A 23,498-nucleotide genomic window follows, 5' to 3' on the forward strand; every position below is an offset into this window, starting at 1 on the left:
GGTCCATCAATAATTAACATCATATAATGGCAACTGAAGCTTCACTAGCAATGCTAATTAATTTTTTATTCAGTCATGGTTTGTCCCATTAACAGAGAGTAATGCGAAAGGTGATTTTGCATTTTCAAAGATGGCAAAAGCTTCAGTCTACACAGATAAATAATCTAAAACCAAAGGGCCTGGGTTGTTTCTACACAGATAAATAATCTAAAACCAAAGGGCCTGTGTTGTTTTTGTTAAAACAATCACTCATCCTTCCTTGTTGTTCTTAGTATTATCACTGTGTTCTTGGTGGTTGTCAGGAGAAAGTAACCCCTTAATCTTGTTTATGGAGACACCTTGGGTGACTCTGCCCACCCCCCATGAAGCTTATTTTCCTCCACCCATGTAACGACCCTATCTACAATGGAAAGGCCACCACCCCTTTGCTTTCTCCCTTTTTCTTTTGTTTTTCAATCATACACCAATTTCAACCTCCCCTCTTTCCCTCTCTCTCCTCCAGTTCTTCCCATCTCCACACTGCGATTTTTCCGGCGGCAGTTTTCTGGTACTTTTCTTCTCTTCTTCTCCATTTGACTTGTCTTCTCATCGTTTCGAGTTAAGACAAACTGTTCAATTTTTCTCGTTTGTGTGTTGCTGCTAAGAACTGTACTTGTAAACGCAAAAGGCGTTTGTTTTGGAGGAAGTTAATGTCCATTACTTCAGTTCAAACATCGGAAGAACTGAACTCCAATGGATATCGTGGAAGAGCTTTTAGTGAAGTTCAGAAGAATTCTGTTTTCGTTTGAGAATCCATCATAAGGATTCTAATTTCTTCGGAATCTCTGTTTAACTTTTTTTGACGTTTTTTTTTCCCTCGAAATTTTTGGCGAAAGTCGCCGGATCGTTCCAGCATTATCGAAAATTTCAAGCTTGTTTTCTGGACATTTGCATCCCTGTTACTTGCGGATCGGCCTTTAAAAAGGCTTGCGAGTTTTTGTGGACATAATAGTCAATTACGGAGCCTTCCTATTTGTAGATTTTGTTGGTTTAAGACAAAATGAGTTTTTTCTCTCATGTCGTTTAACCAATTGGACGAAACTGCCCTCAGTGAGTCCGGTTGATTTTTGGACCCAGTTGAGATAGCCCGAGCTTCAGATCATTACTGACGCTCATATTTGATTCACCTTGTCTCCAGTGACGAATCGGACAAAAAAATGGCACAGATTCTGGCGCCTTCCATGCAATGGCAGGTTCAAGTTTCAAACAATGCACTGAAAGGAAGACTCATGACTGCAAAGCTGTGGAATTCTCTCGTGTTGAATCAGAAACTTAAGACTAAAAACTCGAGTAAATTTCGAGTTTGTGCTCTGAAATCTGAAAATGCCACCGTCTCAAGGCTGGAGGATCTCTTGAACTTGGACCTCACTCCTCATACTGATAAGATCATCGCTGAGTACATCTGGTTATTGCTGACACTTTTCTTCTTCCCCATTTCTTAGTCAGTCCAATGTCGTTACTCTCGATTACCACCATTCTAAGTAGAATTTATTCGTATGTGGATCAGGATTGGAGGGTCTGGGATTGATCTTAGAAGCAAATCACGGGTAGGTTGCAGAGGTTTTTTTTACTGATGTGAAAGCTGGAAAAATGATTTCATTCTCTTTTTTTGTTTTCTTCTTTGACTTTCAATGTCCATCTCTGTTTTGGAATTCTTTAGACGATCTCTCGGCCTGTGGAAAACCCATCAGAACTTCCGAAGTGGAATTACGATGGCTCCAGCACTGGCCAAGCTCCTGGTGAAGATAGTGAAGTAATTCTATAGTAAGATGCTGATTTTGGGTCCTAAAGAATTCTATTTGTCGTGTTGGTTATGTAGTTTACTAGTTTAAATGATCTGCTATTCTACAGCCCGCAAGCAATTTTCAAGGATCCTTTCAGAGGAGGTAACAACATCTTGGTGAGTTTTAGACAACCATTAAAAACTGGGAGAAGGGTAAAAATGCATACAATTGTGTTCTTATTTGTTATTGTCTTCTACGTTCTGATTATCATCTGTATATCTGAAGGTTATCTGTGACTCTTATACACCTGCTGGAGAGCCAATTCCTACAAACAAACGCCACAGAGCTGCTCAGATCTTTAGTGATCCAAAGGTTGTAAGTGAAGTCCCATGGTAAGTAAGATCACACCAGTTCTTCACTTCAACTTTGTTTTACTTGTCAAATATATCTAGATTTTAATGTCAAACGATTGGTTTGTCTGAAATTAGGTTTGGGATAGAGCAGGAATACACCTTACTCCAAACTAATGTCAAATGGCCTCTGGGTTGGCCTGTGGGAGGCTACCCTGGTCCCCAGGTAATTTATCATCTTCCAAGTTCTAATGATTGAGTATAATGTCGATAAGCTTGATTCGTATTCTCTGGAGATTTATTTTCTCTCCTAAGTTTTTCAATTGTCTTATGTTTGTTCCAGGGGCCCTACTATTGTGGTGCTGGTGCTGATAAATCATTTGGGCGTGATATATCAGATGCTCACTACAAGGCTTGCTTATTTGCTGGAATCAACATTAGTGGAACTAATGGGGAAGTGATGCCCGGCCAGGTTTCCTTCTCTGCTTCTTCTTCTCCTACAGATTTTATATTTCTCAGACCATTGCAAAAGAACATGTAAACAAAATTTTGGTTTTTGGTGGTGGAAGAAGAGAAGTGAGAAAAAGAGAGATTGAGAAAAGAACCAGAAGAAGTTCTATTTAATGATAGGGTTTGATCAAAATTATAATAATACCCCTATACATGTACATGAAAATTTAACCACTAGCATAATTCAATGCATAGAACAAGATTACATATAGAAATAAAACTATAGAAGTGGTGAAATGACCAAAATACCCCTTACATATTTTCTAACAGAAAATATGTTTCTTGCACAAAAAATGTAGAAATGATGTTTTTCAACTTCGAACCATTTGACTTATTAGGTTAGGTTCATTCTTTTGGCTTCTGTTAAACATCGTTCGTGTTTTCTTCAGTGGGAATATCAAGTTGGGCCTAGTGTTGGCATTGATGCAGGTGACCACATATGGTGCTCTAGGTACATCCTCGAGGTAACTCACAAACATTATCTGTCTAGCCTATATATAGAATGGAAAAACACAGAAGCTTTGTTTATCTTTTCATTTTAATCTCTTGTCATTTTTCCACTTCTCTTTATTAATCTGTCTTTCTGGCAACAGAGGATAACAGAACAAGCTGGTGTAGTTCTCTCCCTTGACCCCAAGCCTATTGAGGTAATGCTTAAACCCCACTCTCTGGGTAGCTTCAAAAATTTGAAGAATCAATCGGCATGAAGTCTGTTTGTTGCCTTATCATTTTGATGGGCACTTACAAAAACTCCTTGCAAACTTGGCTGATTACTTATCTTCACCCATGTAAATTCTTCAGAACATTTCAGTTCAGCCTAATCTTTTTTTCCTCCACTAGGGTGATTGGAATGGAGCAGGATGTCACTCCAACTACAGGTACTACCATATAATCTTCTCCAAGCTCAGAACAGTTTAAAACACTTAATTGTATTTAAATTGGCATCATCTTTTTACAGCACCAAGAGCATGCGAGAAGAGGGAGGTTACGAAGTAATTAAGAAGGCGATCCTCAACCTCTCTCTCCGCCACAAGGAGCACATTAGTGCATATGGAGAAGGGAACGAGCGAAGGTTGACAGGGAAGCATGAGACTGCCAGCATTGACACCTTTTCATGGGTAGTTCATTTTGAAATTTATCCATTACTTTTTCTTCCTTGAACCCACTTTACACCATACTGAGCTCTATTGATTTGTCTAGGGTGTGGCTAATCGTGGTTGCTCAATTCGTGTTGGGCGTGACACTGAAAGACAAGGCAAAGGTATGCATAAAACAATTCAGGAACCAGAGGGAATGGGCAAAAATTCATTATAAAGATGAGATACATTACTCTTTTTGTTCATTCAGGCTACTTGGAAGACCGCCGTCCAGCATCAAACATGGATCCATACGTGGTCACTTCACTACTGGCCGAAACAACCATCCTGTTTGAGCCTCCACTGGAAGCAGAAGCTCCTGCTGCAAAGAAGATTGCATTGAAGGTTTAGGAAGATTGCTGCAAAGAAGATTCCATTTTTGTATGTCTCTCTCCATTTTGACTGTTTTGATTCTCTTGAGAGAAGCTTTGTTGTATAAAATGCTCAGAGATCAAGCTCAAGAGCATGCCATGGCCTCCACGAAGTATGAACTATCTTTTCTTTTTCAATTACCCAGTTGCCTTTTCCTGTGCTTTGCTTACTTTATCTGAGCAAACTTGAAGTAATCAAATCTCGCTTACAAACAGTGTCTCACCAGTTGCAAATGCCTAATATAAATCATCCCATCCTTTTATGATATTTTGCCTTGAGTGGCTGTGAACATTTGAATCCTGCAATGCAACTCTATCGTCCTGGGAGATACTTTCCTTCTCTTCTGTGAAAGCATAAGAGCTCTCTCTGTCTGGAGGCAAAGAATTCCCAGTCTTTTCTTCAAACTGAAGAATCCTCTTCTGTAGTACAAACTGGAGCATTTTTTAACATGGGAAATATAACAAAGAACATTATAAGAAGAGCCCAGCGCTATCTCGCCCCTATCAACACATACAGCTACTTACAGAAAAGAGATCGATAAGGGTGAGCAGCGGATAGATTGATATCTTCTGTCATGGCAGCTGAAGGCCCAAAATCTCTAGCGTTCTTCCTTCTTGCGCTGAACCTTGTATTGTATATCATCGTCGTAGCAATTGCCGGGTGGGCAATTAAGGTTGGGATCGAAGAGACCTCTGAATCAGGTAAAATTTGAAGTTTTATGTTTCTTTATTTGCATGGTTAAAAGGAAATCGCATTTAATGAGCTTCTCCATTTTCCAAGCGAATGTGCAGCAGCTGCCGGAATGATATTCCCGGCCCGTCTGTTTCCGATATACTCTCCGATTGGGAACTTCGCCACCGGATTCTTTGTAATTTTTTCTCTCATCGCCGGAGCAGCCGGTGTCGCCTCCTCAATTTCTGGCATCCATAACGTGCTTCAATGGAACGCTTCCAATTTATTTTCCGCGGCCGCCTATTCCACCACGACATGGGCTCTCACTCTTCTCGCCATGGGGTAATACCACTTCAAACATTCAAGAAATTCTGGTAGCTAGTAAAAAACCATTTCTTCTCACTGTAAATACTGCTGTACGACTACAGATTGGCGTGCAAGGAGATCAACATAGGAGAGAGGCCAACCAGTTTGGTAAGAGCAAATACTTCGCTCCAACGATTTATAATGTGCAACTGCAACCAATTTCTGTGTTTCTTCTTTGCTGCAGAGGACATTGGAGGCACTGACGTTCATTCTGAGCGGCACACAACTGTTCTGCTTGGGGGCTGTTAACGTTGGAGTCATGGAAGTCTACCGCATTTAAGCCGATACTTCTGTTGTTTTACTTGTTCTTCCTCGCAGAAGGAAGAAGGATAGACATCAATATACTAATCTTGAAGAATTAGTCACCTATGAGTTAAATCTGCTCACATCTGTGAATGATATGCCGCCGTAAAGAAGCATGAAGACCAGGCTTCCATTACCGGAATTAGAGGTAGAAGACCAGTTAGCCGAGAAGAGAAAAACCCGATAAACAGTTGTAAATTTTATGTATAAATTCCAATATAATCTCTGTTATAATTCGTGGTGAATAAAGAGATGATTAAAATTGCTTTCCTTTGGATAAAAACCAGTATGGGATGTCATTGATCGTTGTTATAATAACATAAAACTGGAAGACATGAACTTCAGAAGAGAAAAATCACAACCAAAAGGAAGGGATCCTAACTTTCAGAGAAAAATCAAGGTTGCCACTACAGAAATGGCAAACATGGCAGATTATGTTGAGAATGCTATATTTCACAATGCAGTTAGTGATGTTTTCCACATTACTCATGTCAAATGATAGAACCAGATTACTCAAAAAGGGTCTGCTTTTAAATAAAAAGAATCCAACTCCATGGTTTGGACAAATCTTTAAAGAAAAAAATCACTATTTCAAAAGAATATAGAATGATAATCTTCATTGTCAACTCAGTGTGGCACTCTGTAACCATGAATCTTCACTTCAGCATTTACTTCAATTTTAGTTATAGTTTGTCCTATACTGCTGGTCTAGCTATTCCATCTGTTTTTTTTTTACTACAATCACATGTCCTAGAGTTCAACTCATCCTCTTTCGGTTCCAGACAGTCTCTCAGCAGATTGGGGGGACATAATGCAAGTAATCCTCCACTAAACAGATCTACCAAGAAAACTACTTAATGGCAATTCAATCAAACGTTTTATATTTACTTCTCATATAAAATAGAAATAAAATTTCAAGGAAAAATTATAATGCATACATTCATGCAATTTTTTTGTGATAAAGGTGATAGTATATTAAAGTCAAAACAAGAGAAAAATACAAAAACCACATTCAAGGGGACCTCCCATTACAACTAGAGATTAGAGGGAATCCCGCACTTGGCCAAATTGTCAGCCAAAGAATTGGATGTGCAGGAAACATGGGACCAAGTAAGGTTGGAGACGAGGTCATCAATACAATGATAAACATGTCAGTGCCGCCAAGGGGGAGTCGTTGTAGAGGAGCACCATTGGATGACAATGTGAAAGCCGCCTTCAACAATGAGAGGGCCTTGAAGGCGATCATAAAATATGGCAAGCCCGTGGTATAAAGTGAGGAGTTCATCGGTGGTGGAGTCAGCATTCCCCATAGGACCCACATAAGAGACTAGAATGGAGCTGGAGGAATCACGAAAAATGTCACCAAACCTATCCAGCCCCGGGTTTCCCTTTGGCAGTCCTGTCAAAATTCAGCTCGATAAACCCAAGGGAAGGAGGGGACCCAGGGACACAGGCTGGAGGGTGAGAGCTCCCAACCATGTGGGCAATGCAATGCCAATTTGTCCTCAAGGAGATTCTAAAGTCCTTGGATTGAAGCCAGGAAGAAATGTGGCCGACGGTCAACTCATCAACTTCATCAATGGATCTGAACTTCAAATTGAAACGCTGGATGTTTCTCTCTTGCCAAAGAACCCAAGGGGTGTGGCCAAGGCAAGCAGAGACCAGCAATCTTCCCAACTTGGGCAGAGGAGGATGCAAGAAGGATTAGGTGCTCAAGCAAACAAAAATGAAAGCCAATGCACTGCAAATTCCTAGTCCAAACACCCCAGGAATAGTGGCAATGCAAAAGGAGATGCTGCATAGTCTCATCATTCTGAAAAAAAAAAAGGGACAGAGGCGGTAGGGAGTAGAGTTTCCACGCCTTCTAAGGTTATTTACCGTCAGAATACGATTGTGAAGAGTACACCAAAGGAAGAATTAGATCTTTAGGGGAGCAAAAATCTTCCAGGCATCAGAGCTAACATGAGATGGGCTAATGCCGAGCTTGCCAGAGATGAGCGAGTAAGTAGAGGAAACCGAAAAGTTTTCATTGGGGTTTGGCATCCAAAGAATCTTGTCCATAGAGGCTGGCCGAATGTCAATGCATTGGAGGTTAGAGAGGACCTGGGAAGCCAAGACAACCTCAGAATCAGATAAAACACACCGAAATTAAAGAACCCAACAACCAAGAGAGGACCAAAGGTCGGCAATCATAGCATTCCGCGATAGACAAATGGGAACCAAGGGAGCAAAGGAGCTACCCAAAGTCTTGTCATTGCACCAACAGTCGAGTCAAAAACTGATTTTCTCCCCATTGCCAGCAAAGTAGTTGATGCCAATACGAAAAATGCTAAGCAAAGGGTACAGTGAACATCACAGGGGGGAGAGACGCTGACGATCACCATTGTTGGTCCACCATCTTCGCACCAGACGCAAGTTCTTGGCCACCATTGGTCTCCAAAGAGCATTGGGATTATAGTTAAACTGCCAAAACCACTTCAAGAGGAAGGTCAAATTCATTTCCTTAGTAAGCCGAAGGCCAAGCCCACCATAGCTCTTGGGGCAACAGACCTCAGCCTAGCTAACCAAATGGTACTTGACAACATCACCAAAATCCATGCCAAAGGAACCTCTTATAAATCCGATCAATATGGTTGTAGACCTCCACTGGGCAGCGGAAGAAAGAGAGGAAGAAAGTTGGGATACCGTCAATAGTCACTCGAAAGAGGGTTATCCTCCTAGCCGAAGAAAAAAGACGCCCACGCCAAGTAGCCAATCAACGTTCTAGCTCTTCAATGACAAGATTCCAGAACTACTTGAGAGGCTGCCTGGTGAAGAGGGGAAGCCCAAGGTGATTGGTGGGAAGAGAACCAATCTGGCAACCCAGCAACTCGGCCATAGCATTGAGAGTGTCATAAGGAATGTTGAATCCAATTAGAGATGTTTCGACCAAACTAACTTTCTGCCCCGATGTCAATTCAAAAAGTCAAAGAAGGGACTTGAGGCATTGAACTTCACTCATGGCACCCAATCCAAATAGATTGTTGTCATCGACAAATTGCAATAAGGGTGTATCAAATTCGGCCTAAGGGGATACCAGTTGAAGCCATCTAGTCATTCTAGCTGAGTGAACCAAATTAGATAGATACTCAACCACCAAGTTGAATAATACGGGGGAGAGAGGATCACCTTGGCGAATACCCCTTGACCCCTTGAAGTAGCAAAGAACAACACCATTAAAGATGATTGCGTAGGTAGCAGTTGATATACAACTCTGTATCCAATACCATCCTTCTACCCAAAAGGTAGTCAAGAAGAGACCAACAAAGCCTTCTCCAGATCCAAATTTAGGGCAAAACAAGGCCTACCCGAATGCTGTAGGTGCTCCATCATCTCATAAGTGGCCATGGTAGAATCAAGAATGTTTCTGCCATGGATGAAAGAGCATTGGCATGGGTGAACCAGAATCGACATAGAAATCTTGAGATGATTAGCAAGGATCTGGGCGATGATCTTGTAAGGGCTGAAGTCCATTGGATGCACCACTGATTGCTTCTTGGGGACCAAAGCGATGAAGGCACCCATGCTTAATAGGAGAGACCTCGAGAATAGAAGTTAACCATCACCATAATACCATCCTTATGTCAAACGCCTAGCCAATACAACCTAAAAGACCGGTCTGTTAAGTGCGAAAAGCCAAGTACCTAACCCAGGTGGACCAGGGGTGGACGAAACCTAACCCAGGTGGACCGGAACCACCTAGCTCTGACACTTTAACCACTGGCCAACAATACCGATAGAATTCTCCGTTGAAGTCGTTTGGCCCCAAAGCGTGATTAGCAGCCAAGCTCAATTTCCTTATGAGAGAAAGGTCGTTCCAGTAAAGAAGCCAAACCCAAAGGAGGCCTGGAAAGAGAGATGTGCTGGAGTCTTGGATGGGGGCATAATTCTTCTTTATAAAGATCTGCAAAAAAAAAACTCAAAAAAGTGTTAGAGATGGCATCACGATCACTGGTAATCTCCCCATCTATTGACAACGAAAAGTTCCAGTTGGATTGGCACCAGATAGAGGCCACATAGTGGAAAAACTTTGTTTTCATGTCCCCCTATATAACTTTAGCAAGGCAAGGTCTCTTTGATATCTGAGCGGAGTTCACCAACAACATATACTTATTTTCATTCTTACTATCTTTCATTTATTGATAACAATGGAAATCTACAATCCTTTATACACAGGCTTCACTATATGAATGGTTTCACATTTTTTTTCTTCTATTTCATAGAATTGTTTTCTATGATTCATTTTTGTAATTCTTCTAATTATTCTTTTCATGACACTATGCCTTTTATTTTTTTTGTTTTGATTTTTCCTTTTACCATGCTTGCTTCTTGGTGTTATTGTCTACTTATGATCCAGGCAAGTTTTATGATGCCCTCCTTTGTTTTGCGTTTAATTTATTTATTTCTACTGTGAATATTACTTTTTCTAGTTTGGTTATGTAGTTATTCTCCGATAATAGCTCATAGATTGGTCTCTCTATTAGCTGATTACTTTGATTTATTTAATCTATTTAATAGGTGTAGTTTTAAGCAAAGTCTACATTATATAGGATACTCATTTTGTTTGTTTATAATTTTGTGTTCATATTCTACTCTCTTTTTTTGTTGTTAGGTTCCTTTTTTTTAGTTTAAGCGACCATTTGCTGTGAGGTAAGTACTCAGTTCTCTCATTCCATTTTACTATTCTTTCTTTTTCTTAACTCTCCAATATTTTACTTTATCTGTTTTTGTTTCTTTGACTCCTATATTTGATTGTAGCATTTCAGCCTTTTCCTTTGTCCTTCTTCATCTAAGATTTGTGAGGCAAATTTGAGAATCTCTTTTATGTCCAAGGTCAGAGTCTCTATTTCACTATTCACAAACAATCAATAATTATTCAAATAACAACATTTGTAATAAATTCATGTTTCATTAGCAAGTTCTCTAGGCATGAGGAATTTCACCTTGACTTCGGAAAAGTAGCATATGGAAGAATTTATTGATATTGGAGAATTAGTATATTACTTGTATCAATCTGTTTCCAGACTCCAGATTTTACAATAAAAAGATTCAATGTGGAGAAAATGTAAAATCACAGGGACTTGAAACCTTAATTTAGTCAAGGTAACCATAATTTCTTTGATAGTTTGGAACCTTTTTAAAGGTATGTCAAATTTGAATATTGACAAAGAGATTAATATGCAAGGACAAGAAGAGAGAGGGGGTTGGTGAAGGTTATTTTTTGAGAAGATAATGAATTAAGTAGAATTGGTCTTGGAGATGTGCCCCTTCACTATGTCAACACAAGGTTTCACATTCTTATGTAATGCATTTGTAGTGATGATGCTCATGGACAACTTTGAAGTTGTGGAATGGCTTGCACTGACATTTTTTTTTATATTTTTAAATGGTTTTTTCCTTCTGATACACAATCTGATACATGTCCAAATAGCTCTGTTACATATTTTCATATGAATGCCCAATACATATAAATTTCATTATAAGCTCACCCCTGTTCCCACAAACTGATCTGATGCATTAAGAGGCTTTTTTTAAAGCCACCATAAAATCAAGCTGCAATGTAACATTTTGGAAGAAATTGTCCCAAATAGAACTAAAATGGCCAAATTAACCATTTACTGATAAATGCCTTTAAAATTCAACATACAGAGAAGAATCACACTACAACATTCGTCTCCTCGATGACTAAGATGCATTTCCAGACTTCTTAACTTCCAATACCATGTTCCAAAATCTCTAAACATGTCAACAACAGTGATAAGCTAGGTCAATAGCTGCCTCCTCTCTGTTCTATTTTTTTTTTTTTTTTTTGACAAACAAGAAAAAGAATTGTTTCGGTTTCAACTGATATCATTACAGGACTGAGGCATGTTCTTGGATGGGGATCCGCAAGAGAACCAAACAGACAATACAAAACTAACTCCCTAAAGCTAGTTTCTTCTAAACTCATACCATATCTCATAGTGGTTAAATAACAAACTAGCATGCGTATGCTTCCCGAGATACTCAAGGCCCATAGTGGAAAGCCTTCTTGTGCATTCTTCCCCACCCAACCTTGAACAGAACTTTATATTGTGTGACACAAATATCCGTCCATCAGTATGCTTCAATCTCTTTGCCAACCTCTCCAGCCCCACCCAGACAAGCTTATCTGGCATGTGAAGAAAAACAGCACTTGCATATATCAAATCAAACATACTGCCACCAAATTTACTGAATTCCATGTCATTTCCTTTCACTATTTTTGGTCTCTTGTAGAGCAAACCCTGTGAGGGAAGCTCATAGCGGAGGGCTGCCATAAGAGACAGTTGATCACGCTCTAGGCAATTGAAATGTCCAGGTTTCAGGTAGCGGATAAAATGCAGTCCTACACGTAGAGTTCCACAACCTATCTCAAGGACTTGGGATCTCTGAGAAAGATGGGAAGATTGAACAAGAAATTCAAAGACATCACGTCCCCCTGCCCAAGGCTCACCATAGTTGCTGTGGTGCTCCTCAACAAGGAGTTCACCAGGGCAGGGAAGAGCAGTGCGGTTGCGTGCTTCAACTTCATCCTCATAATGGGAAATACCTTTGTACCTGGAAGCAAATAATCTTCAGCACATGCATAAACACACACATACACAAACATAAGAAAAAGAAAAATTGCAAGGGCAACTAACTGGTGGAAGTCCTCTAGTTGTTGTTCGCGAGTCCGGGGGTTAATGCCCTTGCGGAGCTCATGCCAAGCCTCCGGAGTGGTGGGGGGATCCTGCAAGTCGTTCACTTGGAGTTGCAATTTCAGCCAAGCAATGTCATCTGGGGTTGTCGATACTATATCTGGACTCTCGGTCCTCTCAGCAGCACGAATTTGCGATGGAGATTGTGGTTGAGGGCAAGTGCAGGAGGAAGAGGGATTGTACAGGAAGAAGAGGAAAAGTGCCGCCACAGATGCTCCAATGAGGAATGAGACAGGCACAGACAGTCCGCCACCCTTGTGAGAAGCCATCACTAACTGCATTCCGCTTGCTTCTTATTTCAGTTCTCCCATATGGAAGAAAGCAGAAATTAGAGAAAGATCTTGGGGCAATTTTAATTTTTTAATCTTTTTACTTCTATAGGTGCATCGATACTTCATGAGGAAAGCTAAACCTACGATAATGCATCCAATTCCATATACCCAATCCCTAGAATGTTTGTTGGCTTTCTATATAGCTTCAAGTAGATGAGTACTATAAGCATCAATAGCATCTGATCTAACTCAACAAATGAACCAGAAAATACAAACTAAAGACATATATAACATCAAACACGATAGCCAAAGATCACCTTTCTAATCTGATTGATTCCTCTAATAGAAGCTTCATACTCTTTCTCCAATACAACAAAATTGAAAACTAATCATAACTAAAACATAGTATAGAAAGAAAATGAAATAAACATAATATAAACAGGAAATAAACTACATCGAAAACAGAAAATAACCTTTTTCAATAATATTTAGTAGTAGTGTATGCTAAAGTTTTAAAACGTACAGAAACCCAAGAAGTACTCTTCTAAATCTTCCCTTCATTAAAATGTTAAAGAAATTTTGCCGTCTTTGTATTAGAATAACCCAACAAATTTTCCTCACTTACAAATTACGAAAGATTACTAAATTTTACTCTTATGTTACACCATTATGAAACAAAAGAATCAATTGTACACTCCTAAGAAAAACATGAAAAGATCAATACCCAAATGTTGGACAATATCTTCTGTTTCAAGCTTCAAAAATTTTCTGCTTCCTACTACCTTCCCTATTGCTGGATAATAAAGGCAAGATGCAAGAACTGCTTTAGAATTCAAGAAGAACAGAGATGAAAAGAACTGGTAGACAATTAGATACTAAAGAAAACATAATTCATACAACAAAAGATAGAAATTAAAGAAACTCATGTGTCTTAGTCTAACCAATCCACCACAGATGACAATGAAAAGTGTTCCTTAATGAACTTAAGTATCTTCAATATTTGAAAAATAAGAATACTTTGTAGTGTGACATTATACAAATTCAAATAAATTGCTTCTTTCATACTGTAAAAAGAAAGAGTATAGAGAAAGGTGAAGAGAGAATGAGAGAGAAAGGCTCAAGAATGAGCTGCATTGGGGGTCGTGCATGACCCCAAACCTATTTAATTAAGTGGGTCTTGCTGAATTACAAAAATGCTCTTCACTTAAGTGAAACCCTAATCTCAATATCCTATGAACATGAAACTTGGACTATAGATATAATTCAACATAGAGAGCAAGATTACATAAGAATATGAACATTCGGATAAGGTAAAATGACCAAAATGCCCCTGAACTGGTCTTTCAACACTCCCCTTCAAGTTGGAGCATATATATCGAAGAGACCCAGCTTGTCACAGAAGTTCATAAATTTATGCTTCCCCAATGTTTTAGTAAAAGCATCACCAAAATGATCACCAGATCGAACATATGGAGTTACCACCTCCTTCTTCATCACAACATCTCGAAGTGTGATAGTCTACCTCAATGTGTTTTGTTCTCTCATGAAACACTAGATTACTGGCAATGAAGATAATTGCCTGGTTATCACAGAACATAATCATAGGTTCTTTCTAATAGAGACCTAACTTTTTTGAGATAGATTTCACCCACATCAGTTCACTTACGGTGTGGGCCATTGTCCTATACTCCACTTCTGTACTAGATTAAACTACCACATTTTGTTTTTTACTCTTCCAACTGAGTAAAGTTTCTCCCAAAAACACATAGAACTTAGTGGTTAATTTTCTTTCCACTTTAGAACTTGCATAATTCGCAAAAAAAAATGCTTCAGTCCTCAAATGATCACTAGGTCTAAAGAGGACCTTTCCCTGGTGCTCCTTTTAGATATTTTAAAATTCTTTGTGCACCCTCTAGATGAATTTTACGTTGATGCTCCATAAACTGATTGCAAATGAGATATCCGGTCTAGTGATTGTAGCATATATAAGCTTGCCCACTAATCTTCGATACATTATTTTATCTTTCAATTTCATACTTTGATCATCATGGAGATCAAACAATTCCATCTTTGCTTCTTGCTACTTCTATCCCCAAAATATATTTCAATGGACCCAGATCTTTAGTTTGAAAATGAGTTGCCAAATGTGATATAACTTCTCCAATGCTAGAACCATCACTCCCTGATAGAATGATATTATCTACACACACTAATAAGATGATAATCCCATATGATCTCTTCGTAATAAACAAGGAATGATCACAATGGCTTTTGAAAAATCCCATGGACATTACTACTTGGTTGAATTTTTCAAACCAAGCCTGTTGCGGACTTTGTTGCATCCCCCCTGAGCAACATACCCCGGAGGTTGCTCCATGTACATTTCTTTTTCAAGATCACTATACAAGAAAGCATTCTTGATGTCTAGCTGTTGTAGAGACCATCCTTGATTCATTGCAACAAAAACTAGTATACGAATAGAGTATAGGTGAGCAACAAGAGAAAAGGTCTCAAAGATATCAACTTCGTAAGTCTGGGTGTATCATTTGGTGACTAGGTGTGCTTTATATCTCTCAACGGACCTATCTGCATTATACTTTACTGTATACACCCATTGACAACCAACCACTACAATCCCTGGAGGTAAATCACACAACTCCCAAGTACCTCTATCTACCTATGCTTCAATCTCAACATCCATGGCTTGCTTCCAATGAGGAGACAAAGGAGCATCCTACATCGAAGAAGGAATAGTGCAAGTGGAGATGGACAAGGCAAACTTATGGTAACTGCCAGACAAAAAATCAAAGGATACCAAATGAGATAGAAAATGGGGAGTACCTTTTCTGACACCCTTCCGGAGGGTAATAGGAAGGTGTAAGTCACTTACCTCAGGATCTTGAGATGTCGCAAAGTCTCGGCCCAGTTTGAGAGAGGAGTCTAGAACTTGATGAGATGGTGCCTGTCTACACTGATACACCTACAATGGTCTCTCAACAGTGACATCTTGTGAAGATCGAATACACTCATCAACCGAAATAGGAATAACAGATCCAGGGATTGAGGGAACAAGAGGAACTGTCTAAGATATGGGAGACTCAAAGAATGGAACATTCTCGAAAAATGTAACATCTGCAAATACGAATGTCTTTCTAGTAGATGGACAAAAGCATTTGTACCCCTTTTAGGTCTGAGAATATCTTAAGAAGATACACTTGACAATCCGAGGAGAGTTTATCCATGGATGGTCCTAAAACATGAGTAAAACAAATATAAGCAAACACACAGGGTGGTACGAGAAATAAAGGAGCAGACGGTAACATGATTTAAATAGGAATTTTACCATCAAGAATAGAAGAAGGCATTTTGTTGATAAAAAAAAATGCAATAAGAACAACTGGCGATTTTTACATTGAGCAACCCCACTTCGTTGTGGATAAAAATGCAAGATGTTTGATGAATAATTCCTTCGGTTTGATAAAAAGTGTGAAACTTATGATTAATAAATTCAAGACCATTGCCTGTATGCAAAACATTGATGGAGACAACAAATTGATTCTTTATTTCATTATAAAAAAGTTGGAATACACCAAAAGCTTAAGACTTTTCCTGAAGGAGATAAATCCAAGTACATCTACTAAAATCATCAATGAATTAAACAAAATACCTATAATGAAACTAACTAGTCATAGGACAAGGACCCCAAACATCTGATCAGACAAGCTCCTATAATTTACTTGTCTAATGAGGTGAAGCTGGAAAGAAACACCGGTGATGCTTGCCCAATTGCGATGACTCATAGTAAAAAAAAATACTGGAAGGAAATTCTGGAAATACTTGAATCAACTTTGCTAGAGATGGATGACCTGGTCTGAGATGCCACTATAGGGGTGTAAGGTATTATCTGGTAGGTGGCTCTCTAAATAATACAATCTTCCTCTCTCACGAGCGGAACCAGTCGTCCTCTTCATCACGAGATCCTTAAAAACACAGTGAGTAGGATAAAAGGTTAAGGAACAATTCATAGACTTTGCTAGCTGACTCATAGACAATAAATTTAGAGGAAATTTTGGGATAAGTAAGGCTGACTGAGGTGATATAAAAGAAGCAGGAGTGACATTGCCCACTCCTTGAACTGATGAAATAGACCCATCGACAAGATTGACATGTTTTATAAGCAAGGACTCCCTCAAGTTAGAAAATAACGAGGGCATACTTGACATGTGTTTGGTAACTCTTGAATCAAGAACCCAAGATGGTGAATGACACATAGTAAAAGGCTGACATACCTAAACCAGTTCCAGTGGTATGAGGAACAGAAGTATGAGCCACAAATGCAGAAGGGGAAGTAATTGAGAGTTGAGGCACATGTTGGGCAATCTGTTGTTCTGAATTAACTGTTGCATTTCATCTAGGGCTCCAAGTGTAACAGGTGTTGCAGAATTGGACACATTTGCATTGCCATCATGAATGGTAGAATTGGCCCATGCAGGTTTTGCAAACTTAATCCAACATCCGTCGAAGTAATGATTAGTGTGTTCACAATGAACACACTTCCTTTCTATTTTACCATCCCCACAACTCTTCCTCGGTCTGAGCCATCTCTATCTCTACCTCTGCCAATGACTATCCGTCCTCTAGAAAATTAGTGGAACCTGAAGTAGTATCTGATGTAGTAAGAGCAATGGCTTCACCTATCTTAGCATCTTTCCCCACCTTGGGTACAATTATTTTTTCAACTCTCATTACCCTATTGGAGGTAGCGGATAAGGTGGGTATCTCATTAGAGGTGAGGACCTCAGCCTTGAATCCATTAAATTCAGCACCTAAACCATTAAGAAATTTTGCAACAACAACTGATTTTGTTGTTTCCTAAGCTCTTGTTCATCTGTAGGAAATGGATGATAGACATTAATTTCCTGCCAGATGCCCAGAAAAGAACTGTGGTATTCTGTTACCATCCTGTTTCCTCTTTTCAACCTAAGGAAATCTGTACATAATTTCATCTTCTTTCTGGCCTTCAAGTACATCCTAACTGATTTAGCCTAATTAAGATAATTTGAGTCATTCGACTTTTCAGAAGTAATAGTAATAGTGTCCTTCCCATCATAACCTGAAAAATTCTATAGATGAAGTATATACCTCACTAGAATCAGCCATATTGCTTTTGTAGAATCACAAATTTGTTCAATTTCACTTTACAAAGTACTTCTTATAAGCCAACTATGTGGGCCCCACCATGTAAAATTAGGGTTAGGGCAAACAATGTGATGTGCACACTTCAATCTTCAATAATCATAACACAAATCTCAAATTTCCAAGAAATCAATCCAAACAACCATCAATTAGGGCTGATGTCAGGCTAAACCAAGATGATGCAGACAAGAGAAAAAGAGTAGGTGATGCACATCCCAAGACAAGCATAAAAGACCCTTTTTAGGGCAATCAAATCATAGAAAGCTACTCTAGGAATAGTAGAACCAGTAACCCTAGGGCTATGGCAAAAGAAAAAGATGAAAAAATTGAATTTTTACCAACTAGTAACCAAAAGATCTGAGAAAACCCTTCTTTTAGGAGATCGTCTTATTCAAAGGATGGTGAATACTGATAAAAAGCCTTCCTAGATGTGATCTGTTGTTTTGATACCTTGTAAAAAGTGAGAGTATAGAGAGATGAAGAGAGAATGAGAGAGAAAGAGAATTAAGTGGGTCTTGCCGAATTACAAAAATACCATTCACTTAAGTAAAACTCTAATCTCCTTATATCTTGTATTTTATATGTCCTATGTACATGAAACTTGGACTACAGACATAATTCAACATAGATAGCAAGATTACATAAGAATGTGAATACGAGGATAAGGTGAGATGACAAAAATGCCCCTAAACTTGTTTTTCACCATATACAAAAGCAAGAGATAAACATTTAAAAGAAAAAATATTATAGCAGATAAAAACTGAAAATCAATGCTCACTTACCCTATGCAATGTACTATAATTGATAGTTCTAACCCACTAACACAAACAGATACTATTCCTTATCCCCAAACAACATCCTGCAAATCACAAACGAAAAATGCTTTAAACTACAAAAAAAACACAAATATTTAAACAACTAAATCAAGACATAATTGCTCCTTATCCATATCTAAGTGCATGCAAAATGAAACCAAAAAAATACTTTTAGTTATACGGAACTAATACTTGCCCTGGCTTCTTTGATGCCTACTGCATATTAGCGCAGAAAGTTATAAAGAAGCCAATCAATGAAATTATTGAAAAGATCTTTTTCTTCTTTCCTTTCAGTTTTTTCAATCTCATGACTATCCTTTGACCTAAAAACTAAAAGCTCAAAAGACCATCCACAATAACATGTCAACAATCACCAAGTGAATCACTATGTCTGAGAAACATCTATCATTAAAATTGTTTAATCAAATGGTTCATATAAAAAAAGCCATTCACATTGGATAATGCTTCCAGCATTTGCCTGTTCCAGTAGGATTGACCAAAAAGGATTCAGTACAGGAGTAACTGGAAGATAATGCCGTTCCAACAGATGTGGAGTGGAAGAATGCACATTGAAATGGCTCTAAACCTAAACTCTTGCAGAAACGTTCCTTTCAGAAATTATGAGGTACATCCCTTGCAGGAAAATCCATTTTTCTATTCATGGCCCCCCACATCCTAGCACACTCTCTTCCTTATTTTGGCCCCAGCAACATCTAGGCCAAATTCAAGGGTTTGAAAATGAAGAATGATGAGATAGGAGAAAGAGAGGTTGTCTCCTATTTTTTCACAACTCCCATTTGAAGATGGAGAAAACTTTGAAATTGAGAGAATGATAAAATAAGACTTAGGAGGGAGAGAATAATTTCTTAGTTTTTCCTCAACCCACTTTTGGAGATAAAGTCTTAAACAGAAAACGAGAAACACTAAAAGTTAGTGGAGACAATAAAAATAACTAACATGTAGATAATCAACATTACTCTTTTCCATATGAGACATGGATATGAAAAGTTACATTGGGTCATTCTCATAACCTGAATCCTGAATATAAACAGTGCATTACATCATTTGTCAAGATAAATTTTATTCAAATAGCTCTTTTTCCTTGATCAATTTTTGCTGTAATTTCATAGAGGAAAGAATTACCAATAATAAGACTCTTTCCTCTACTAGTTTCTGCTAGAAGATTCTTTCCTATATCAGTTTCTGCTATAATTTGATACAGGGAACCGTTACTGATGGGAATAAAGTTAAGCACACAATAAATAAAGGATAAAAATCAGTAAAAAAAATGAAAAAGTGAAGATAAAAAACAAAAAACAAAATAGAAGATTAAGAAAAGAAATTGAAAAAGGAAGACGGAGGATCAGAAAAGAAACATATACACCCACATTTGCTGCTGTAATTCTTGAGGATTGAAAACCTAAGTTAAGCTTCCCTGACAGTCAACAATGACCTTTGTTTCTCTTGCACCGAATACTGAATATCAAAACAAAAAGAAAAACAGAAGATGAAATTTTTGGGACTATTGCAGATGAATTTTTTGTCTTTTTTTTTTTTTTTTTTTTTGGGACTGTTATCCTTCTCTCTTCTTTCCATCATCATCTCTTCCTTTTCTCTCATTTTCTTTCTTTTCCTTTAGGAGGGGATTACTGAATCTTTTTTTTTTTACCTTCTCTGCTCCTGGAATTTTTGGTTATTTTTGTTTCAGTTTTTCATTTTAAAGATGTTTAAATATTTTTGTGGTTTTAGTAAAAGGATGCCACATTTGGAGGCTTTCATGCATTCAGCAGGATTATTTGTAGCTAGTCAAGTCTTTTTCTTTTTTCATCTGAAAGGCATTTGTACTCGGTCAACTGTTACCTCTTGCAGATACTTTTGCATTGTAATAACTACTTACATACCACCCACGGGCAAAAATTTTCATTTTTCTCGCTTGATAACCAATCAAACTTCTTTGAAGCAATAAATCTATCTAGTTTCCATTGCTTTATACATTAGTTGTCTTCTTTTGACATAAAAATTCCAGCAAAATTTCGCCTTTACTTCAAAATCAGATTAAAACTTTTTTACCAATTTAGATTATTCCGTTGGTTGCAAACCTGGAAAGATGATAGAGCATAAGATAGTGAAGGCTATTGATATTCTAATAAGATAGTGCACAGATGATGGAGAATCAAGCAAACTGAAGGCCTCAAATGTGCTTACCTTATCTACTCTCCCCTGTAGACTTTCTCAACATTTTCATCTACCATCCACAGACTCTTATCTGCAGAAATAGGTCATGAAAGCTATTGGGAAGTATCAAGTTAGTGTTCTAGGGATGGACACCATCCGCATGAAATTCTCCTCTTTGTGAGTTTTTTTTTTTTTTTTTTTGAGAGGGGTGTGGCACGATTCGAACTTGCGACCTGACACACCTAATGTAAGAAGAATACCACTAGACCAAACGGCCATCAGTCTCTTCTTTGTCAGTTAGTAAATCATGAATCTCAATAATTGAATACATATAAAGTGGAATACAATTTATTTATGTTTTGACAAATCATAATGGCCTTAATCATTTTTTTTTTGTTTTGAAATGATAATGACCTTAATCATTTTAAAATCTTCAAATTTGAAGTTGTCGCTCTTATTTAGTTAAGACTCTCTATGTTACTGACTTTTGTGAAATAGTGGCTTCTTCTTGCTGTCAGTGGTGGTCAATAAATGTTTTATTTGGCAGGACCAGTCTATGTGCCTTCAAAGTAGGTCGCCTCTCTCTCTCTCTCTCTCTCATTATTTTATTGTGCAGGTCTCCAACCCTAAAGATGTATAATTAAGATGGCAAACTCCTGGCTTTCTTATAGAGAAGGTTTGCATGAAATTAAACTACAATAAGTAAGTGATGGCTGTTATGACACTATTGAGAAAATAATTCTATCTTTTGACCATTTCCATCCTCCTTTAAATGTTTTCTATTATGCTCATATCTTTTTTGTAGAGGAAGCTTGAGAGAGAATTTGCTATATATATAGCTGGATCATTGGAAAGTATGCCGGGGAGTGGTTCTAGACTTGATGCATGTGTTAGTGAACTTGAAGAGTATGGCCTCAAAGAAATCACTTTAGTTTCTGGTAAGATACTCAAGAAGGCCTCTAATTTTGTAAGCAAAGGAAAATGCAGCACCACGAGTAAAGCTTGAGTAGATCTTTATAAAATTAATTGTTTTTTAATGTTATTTACGCATGCAAACACCCCTTTACACCTGGTGAGACTTGAACCCAAGACTTCACACAAGGAACCCCCCATGTAACCATTGAGCCAAAGGCCAAACTCACTATAGAACCTAATTGTAGATAAGCCAGATCCATTGAAATCTGTGTTGATATTTAGAAGTGTAAAAAAGAACAAAGACACTTCTTTGTTGAGTGTGAACCATTTGCAAAGGGCACTTTCAACCACTGTAATTGAGTATGTAGCTTGGTTTGGTGATTCATTATTCATTGTTCATTTCAACGAAAAAGTATGAGCTGATGAATTTCAGGCTACTATCAAATTTACTAATTGGGCAGAAGGAGATATTGAACTTAGGAAGCATCTAGACGTTTTGAAAATGACCTGTTTCTCCCCTCTGAAATTTCAAAAAAATGACAACATGATGTATTTTAGGTCAGGTTCACTAAACCTTTACCTTGTCCATACCCCATAATGGTTTACATACCATAAAGCATACGAAGTTGTGAGCTACACATTGCAAATGTAAAATTCTATGAACAAAATTTTTTCATGCATATTAGTTTGGTTTAATGTGAAGTCTTTGAATTAAATATGGCCATGACGCAAAGATATAAACTTGAATTGAAGTGTTAGTCCATCGCCCTCTAGTGGTGAATCTTTTGATGTTCAGACGTTACATCTTCTATTGCTGAACTAATACTTCAATGGGAGGGACCTGGAAATCTGAATGCTGAGCTTTTGTGGCACAGAATTCGCTGAATTTGTTTCTTCTTTTAGTTTGAGTTCAAAATTAGGTAGTTTCTAAAGGAAAATGTAGCATATTGAAAGAGGAAGTGAAGTGATTTTTTGCAACAGGATCATAGATAAAAGATCCGTTAGTTGGTTCTATTTAGGCTTGGTCCTCACTTAACCATCCGAGAAATGCCATAAACATGAACTGCCAGCAATTTACTGTTAAAGATCTGGCATCTATGAAGATGACTCAAGTGTGCACTTACCCAGTAGATTGCTCGCATTCACCCATAAAAAGAAGAAAAGAAAATAGTCATTGACCAACCAATTACTAGAGCAGTTATCATCAGACTTCTTCCATTGTGTACTGAAACAAAGAACAAGTTCCTGAAGTCGGAACCTTATAAAGCTTCATGACTAGAAGAAGGTTAGATATTTAAAAGCGAGTGGCAAATATTCCATATGCAGGCAATGTGGGTTAGCTGGCTAGAGTATGTTACAAGAAGAGAGCATTAGAAGAAAGAGAGAGGAGGAAGCATTGATGCGTAATTTGGAGGAAAATGGAAATGAAAGAAAACTAGCAAGAGCGGAGAAGCAGTGACCTTTTCTGCTTCAAATTGGTGGCGCCGACGGCAAAATAAAAACCGTTGATGGGTTATCACATGGGAGGTGCAGAAGCGAGATGAGCGGCCACAGAGGGAAAGAAGAAAGAGCCGAAAATCAAGGAAGAAGAAGATTGAGACAAAATGAGAAAGTGCCAATTGATTCACAATCAGATCAAATCTTGTTTTGGAACAGCGAATTTCTTTGGAAAGTCCTAATACAAGATCTGAGTCCAGTTGCAATACGAGATCCCTGGTGTTGAAATGAATGACTACAAGCTCTTAATCCCAATATAAATTTATTTTTAAAAATTGTCTCAGTTTGTAAATGCTTAAATATTTAAATAATATTGATCTAAATAACTTTAAATATTTAATTAAATTTACAATTCTACCCTCTTCTCAATTAAAAGTTTTTAATATTTAATATATAAA

General features: G+C 38.0%; 3 protein-coding genes across 11 annotated transcripts; 2 read left to right on the plus strand and 1 right to left on the minus strand.

The window, feature by feature from the left end:
* Positions 1-312: 312 nt before the first annotated feature.
* Positions 313-4,268, plus strand: LOC137958596 (glutamine synthetase leaf isozyme, chloroplastic-like). Its single transcript, XM_068805658.1, has 14 exons — positions 313-547; positions 1,178-1,444; positions 1,547-1,586; positions 1,700-1,803; positions 1,891-1,939; positions 2,049-2,155; positions 2,252-2,339; positions 2,457-2,585; positions 3,013-3,087; positions 3,217-3,270; positions 3,464-3,501; positions 3,582-3,741; positions 3,824-3,884; positions 3,971-4,268. The coding sequence occupies exons 1-14, from the start codon at positions 363-365 to the stop codon at positions 4,108-4,110; spliced, it is 1,497 nt and encodes a 498-aa protein (XP_068661759.1). The 5' UTR covers positions 313-362; the 3' UTR covers positions 4,111-4,268.
* Positions 4,269-4,467: 199 nt separating this feature from the next.
* LOC137958597 (membrane protein PM19L) lies at positions 4,468-5,721 on the plus strand. Of its 2 annotated transcripts, XM_068805661.1 has the most exons (4): positions 4,468-4,832; positions 4,923-5,145; positions 5,232-5,277; positions 5,354-5,721. In XM_068805661.1, exons 1-4 carry the CDS (start codon positions 4,706-4,708, stop codon positions 5,447-5,449), a joined length of 492 nt encoding a protein of 163 aa, XP_068661762.1. In that variant the 5' UTR covers positions 4,468-4,705; the 3' UTR covers positions 5,450-5,721. The 2 variants fall into 2 exon arrangements, with proteins under 2 accessions (XP_068661762.1, XP_068661761.1); XM_068805660.1 differs by having other exon boundaries at positions 5,232-5,721.
* A 5,196-nt stretch (positions 5,722-10,917) lies between these two features.
* Positions 10,918-23,306, minus strand: LOC137960199 (uncharacterized). 8 transcript variants are annotated; one of them, XM_068807730.1, is made up of 5 exons: positions 23,064-23,306; positions 18,481-18,557; positions 13,227-13,295; positions 12,174-12,519; positions 10,918-12,090 (listed from the first exon to the last, which is right to left on the minus strand). In XM_068807730.1, the coding sequence occupies exons 4-5, from the start codon at positions 12,509-12,511 to the stop codon at positions 11,442-11,444; spliced, it is 987 nt and encodes a 328-aa protein (XP_068663831.1). In that variant the 5' UTR covers positions 12,512-12,519; positions 13,227-13,295; positions 18,481-18,557; positions 23,064-23,306; the 3' UTR covers positions 10,918-11,441. The 8 variants fall into 8 exon arrangements, with proteins under 8 accessions (XP_068663831.1, XP_068663832.1, XP_068663834.1 ...); XM_068807731.1 differs by having other exon boundaries at positions 12,174-12,522; XM_068807733.1 differs by lacking the exon at positions 23,064-23,306 and adding an exon at positions 20,719-22,442.
* Between the last annotated feature and the right edge of the window lie 192 nt (positions 23,307-23,498).

This window comes from Aristolochia californica, unplaced genomic scaffold (assembly GCF_029961685.1).
Source record: "Aristolochia californica isolate CCGP_79_NKW_82.1479 unplaced genomic scaffold, dmAriCali1.0.hap1 SCAF_3, whole genome shotgun sequence".
In the NCBI taxonomy this organism is placed as follows: Eukaryota; Viridiplantae; Streptophyta; class Magnoliopsida; order Piperales; family Aristolochiaceae; genus Aristolochia; species Aristolochia californica.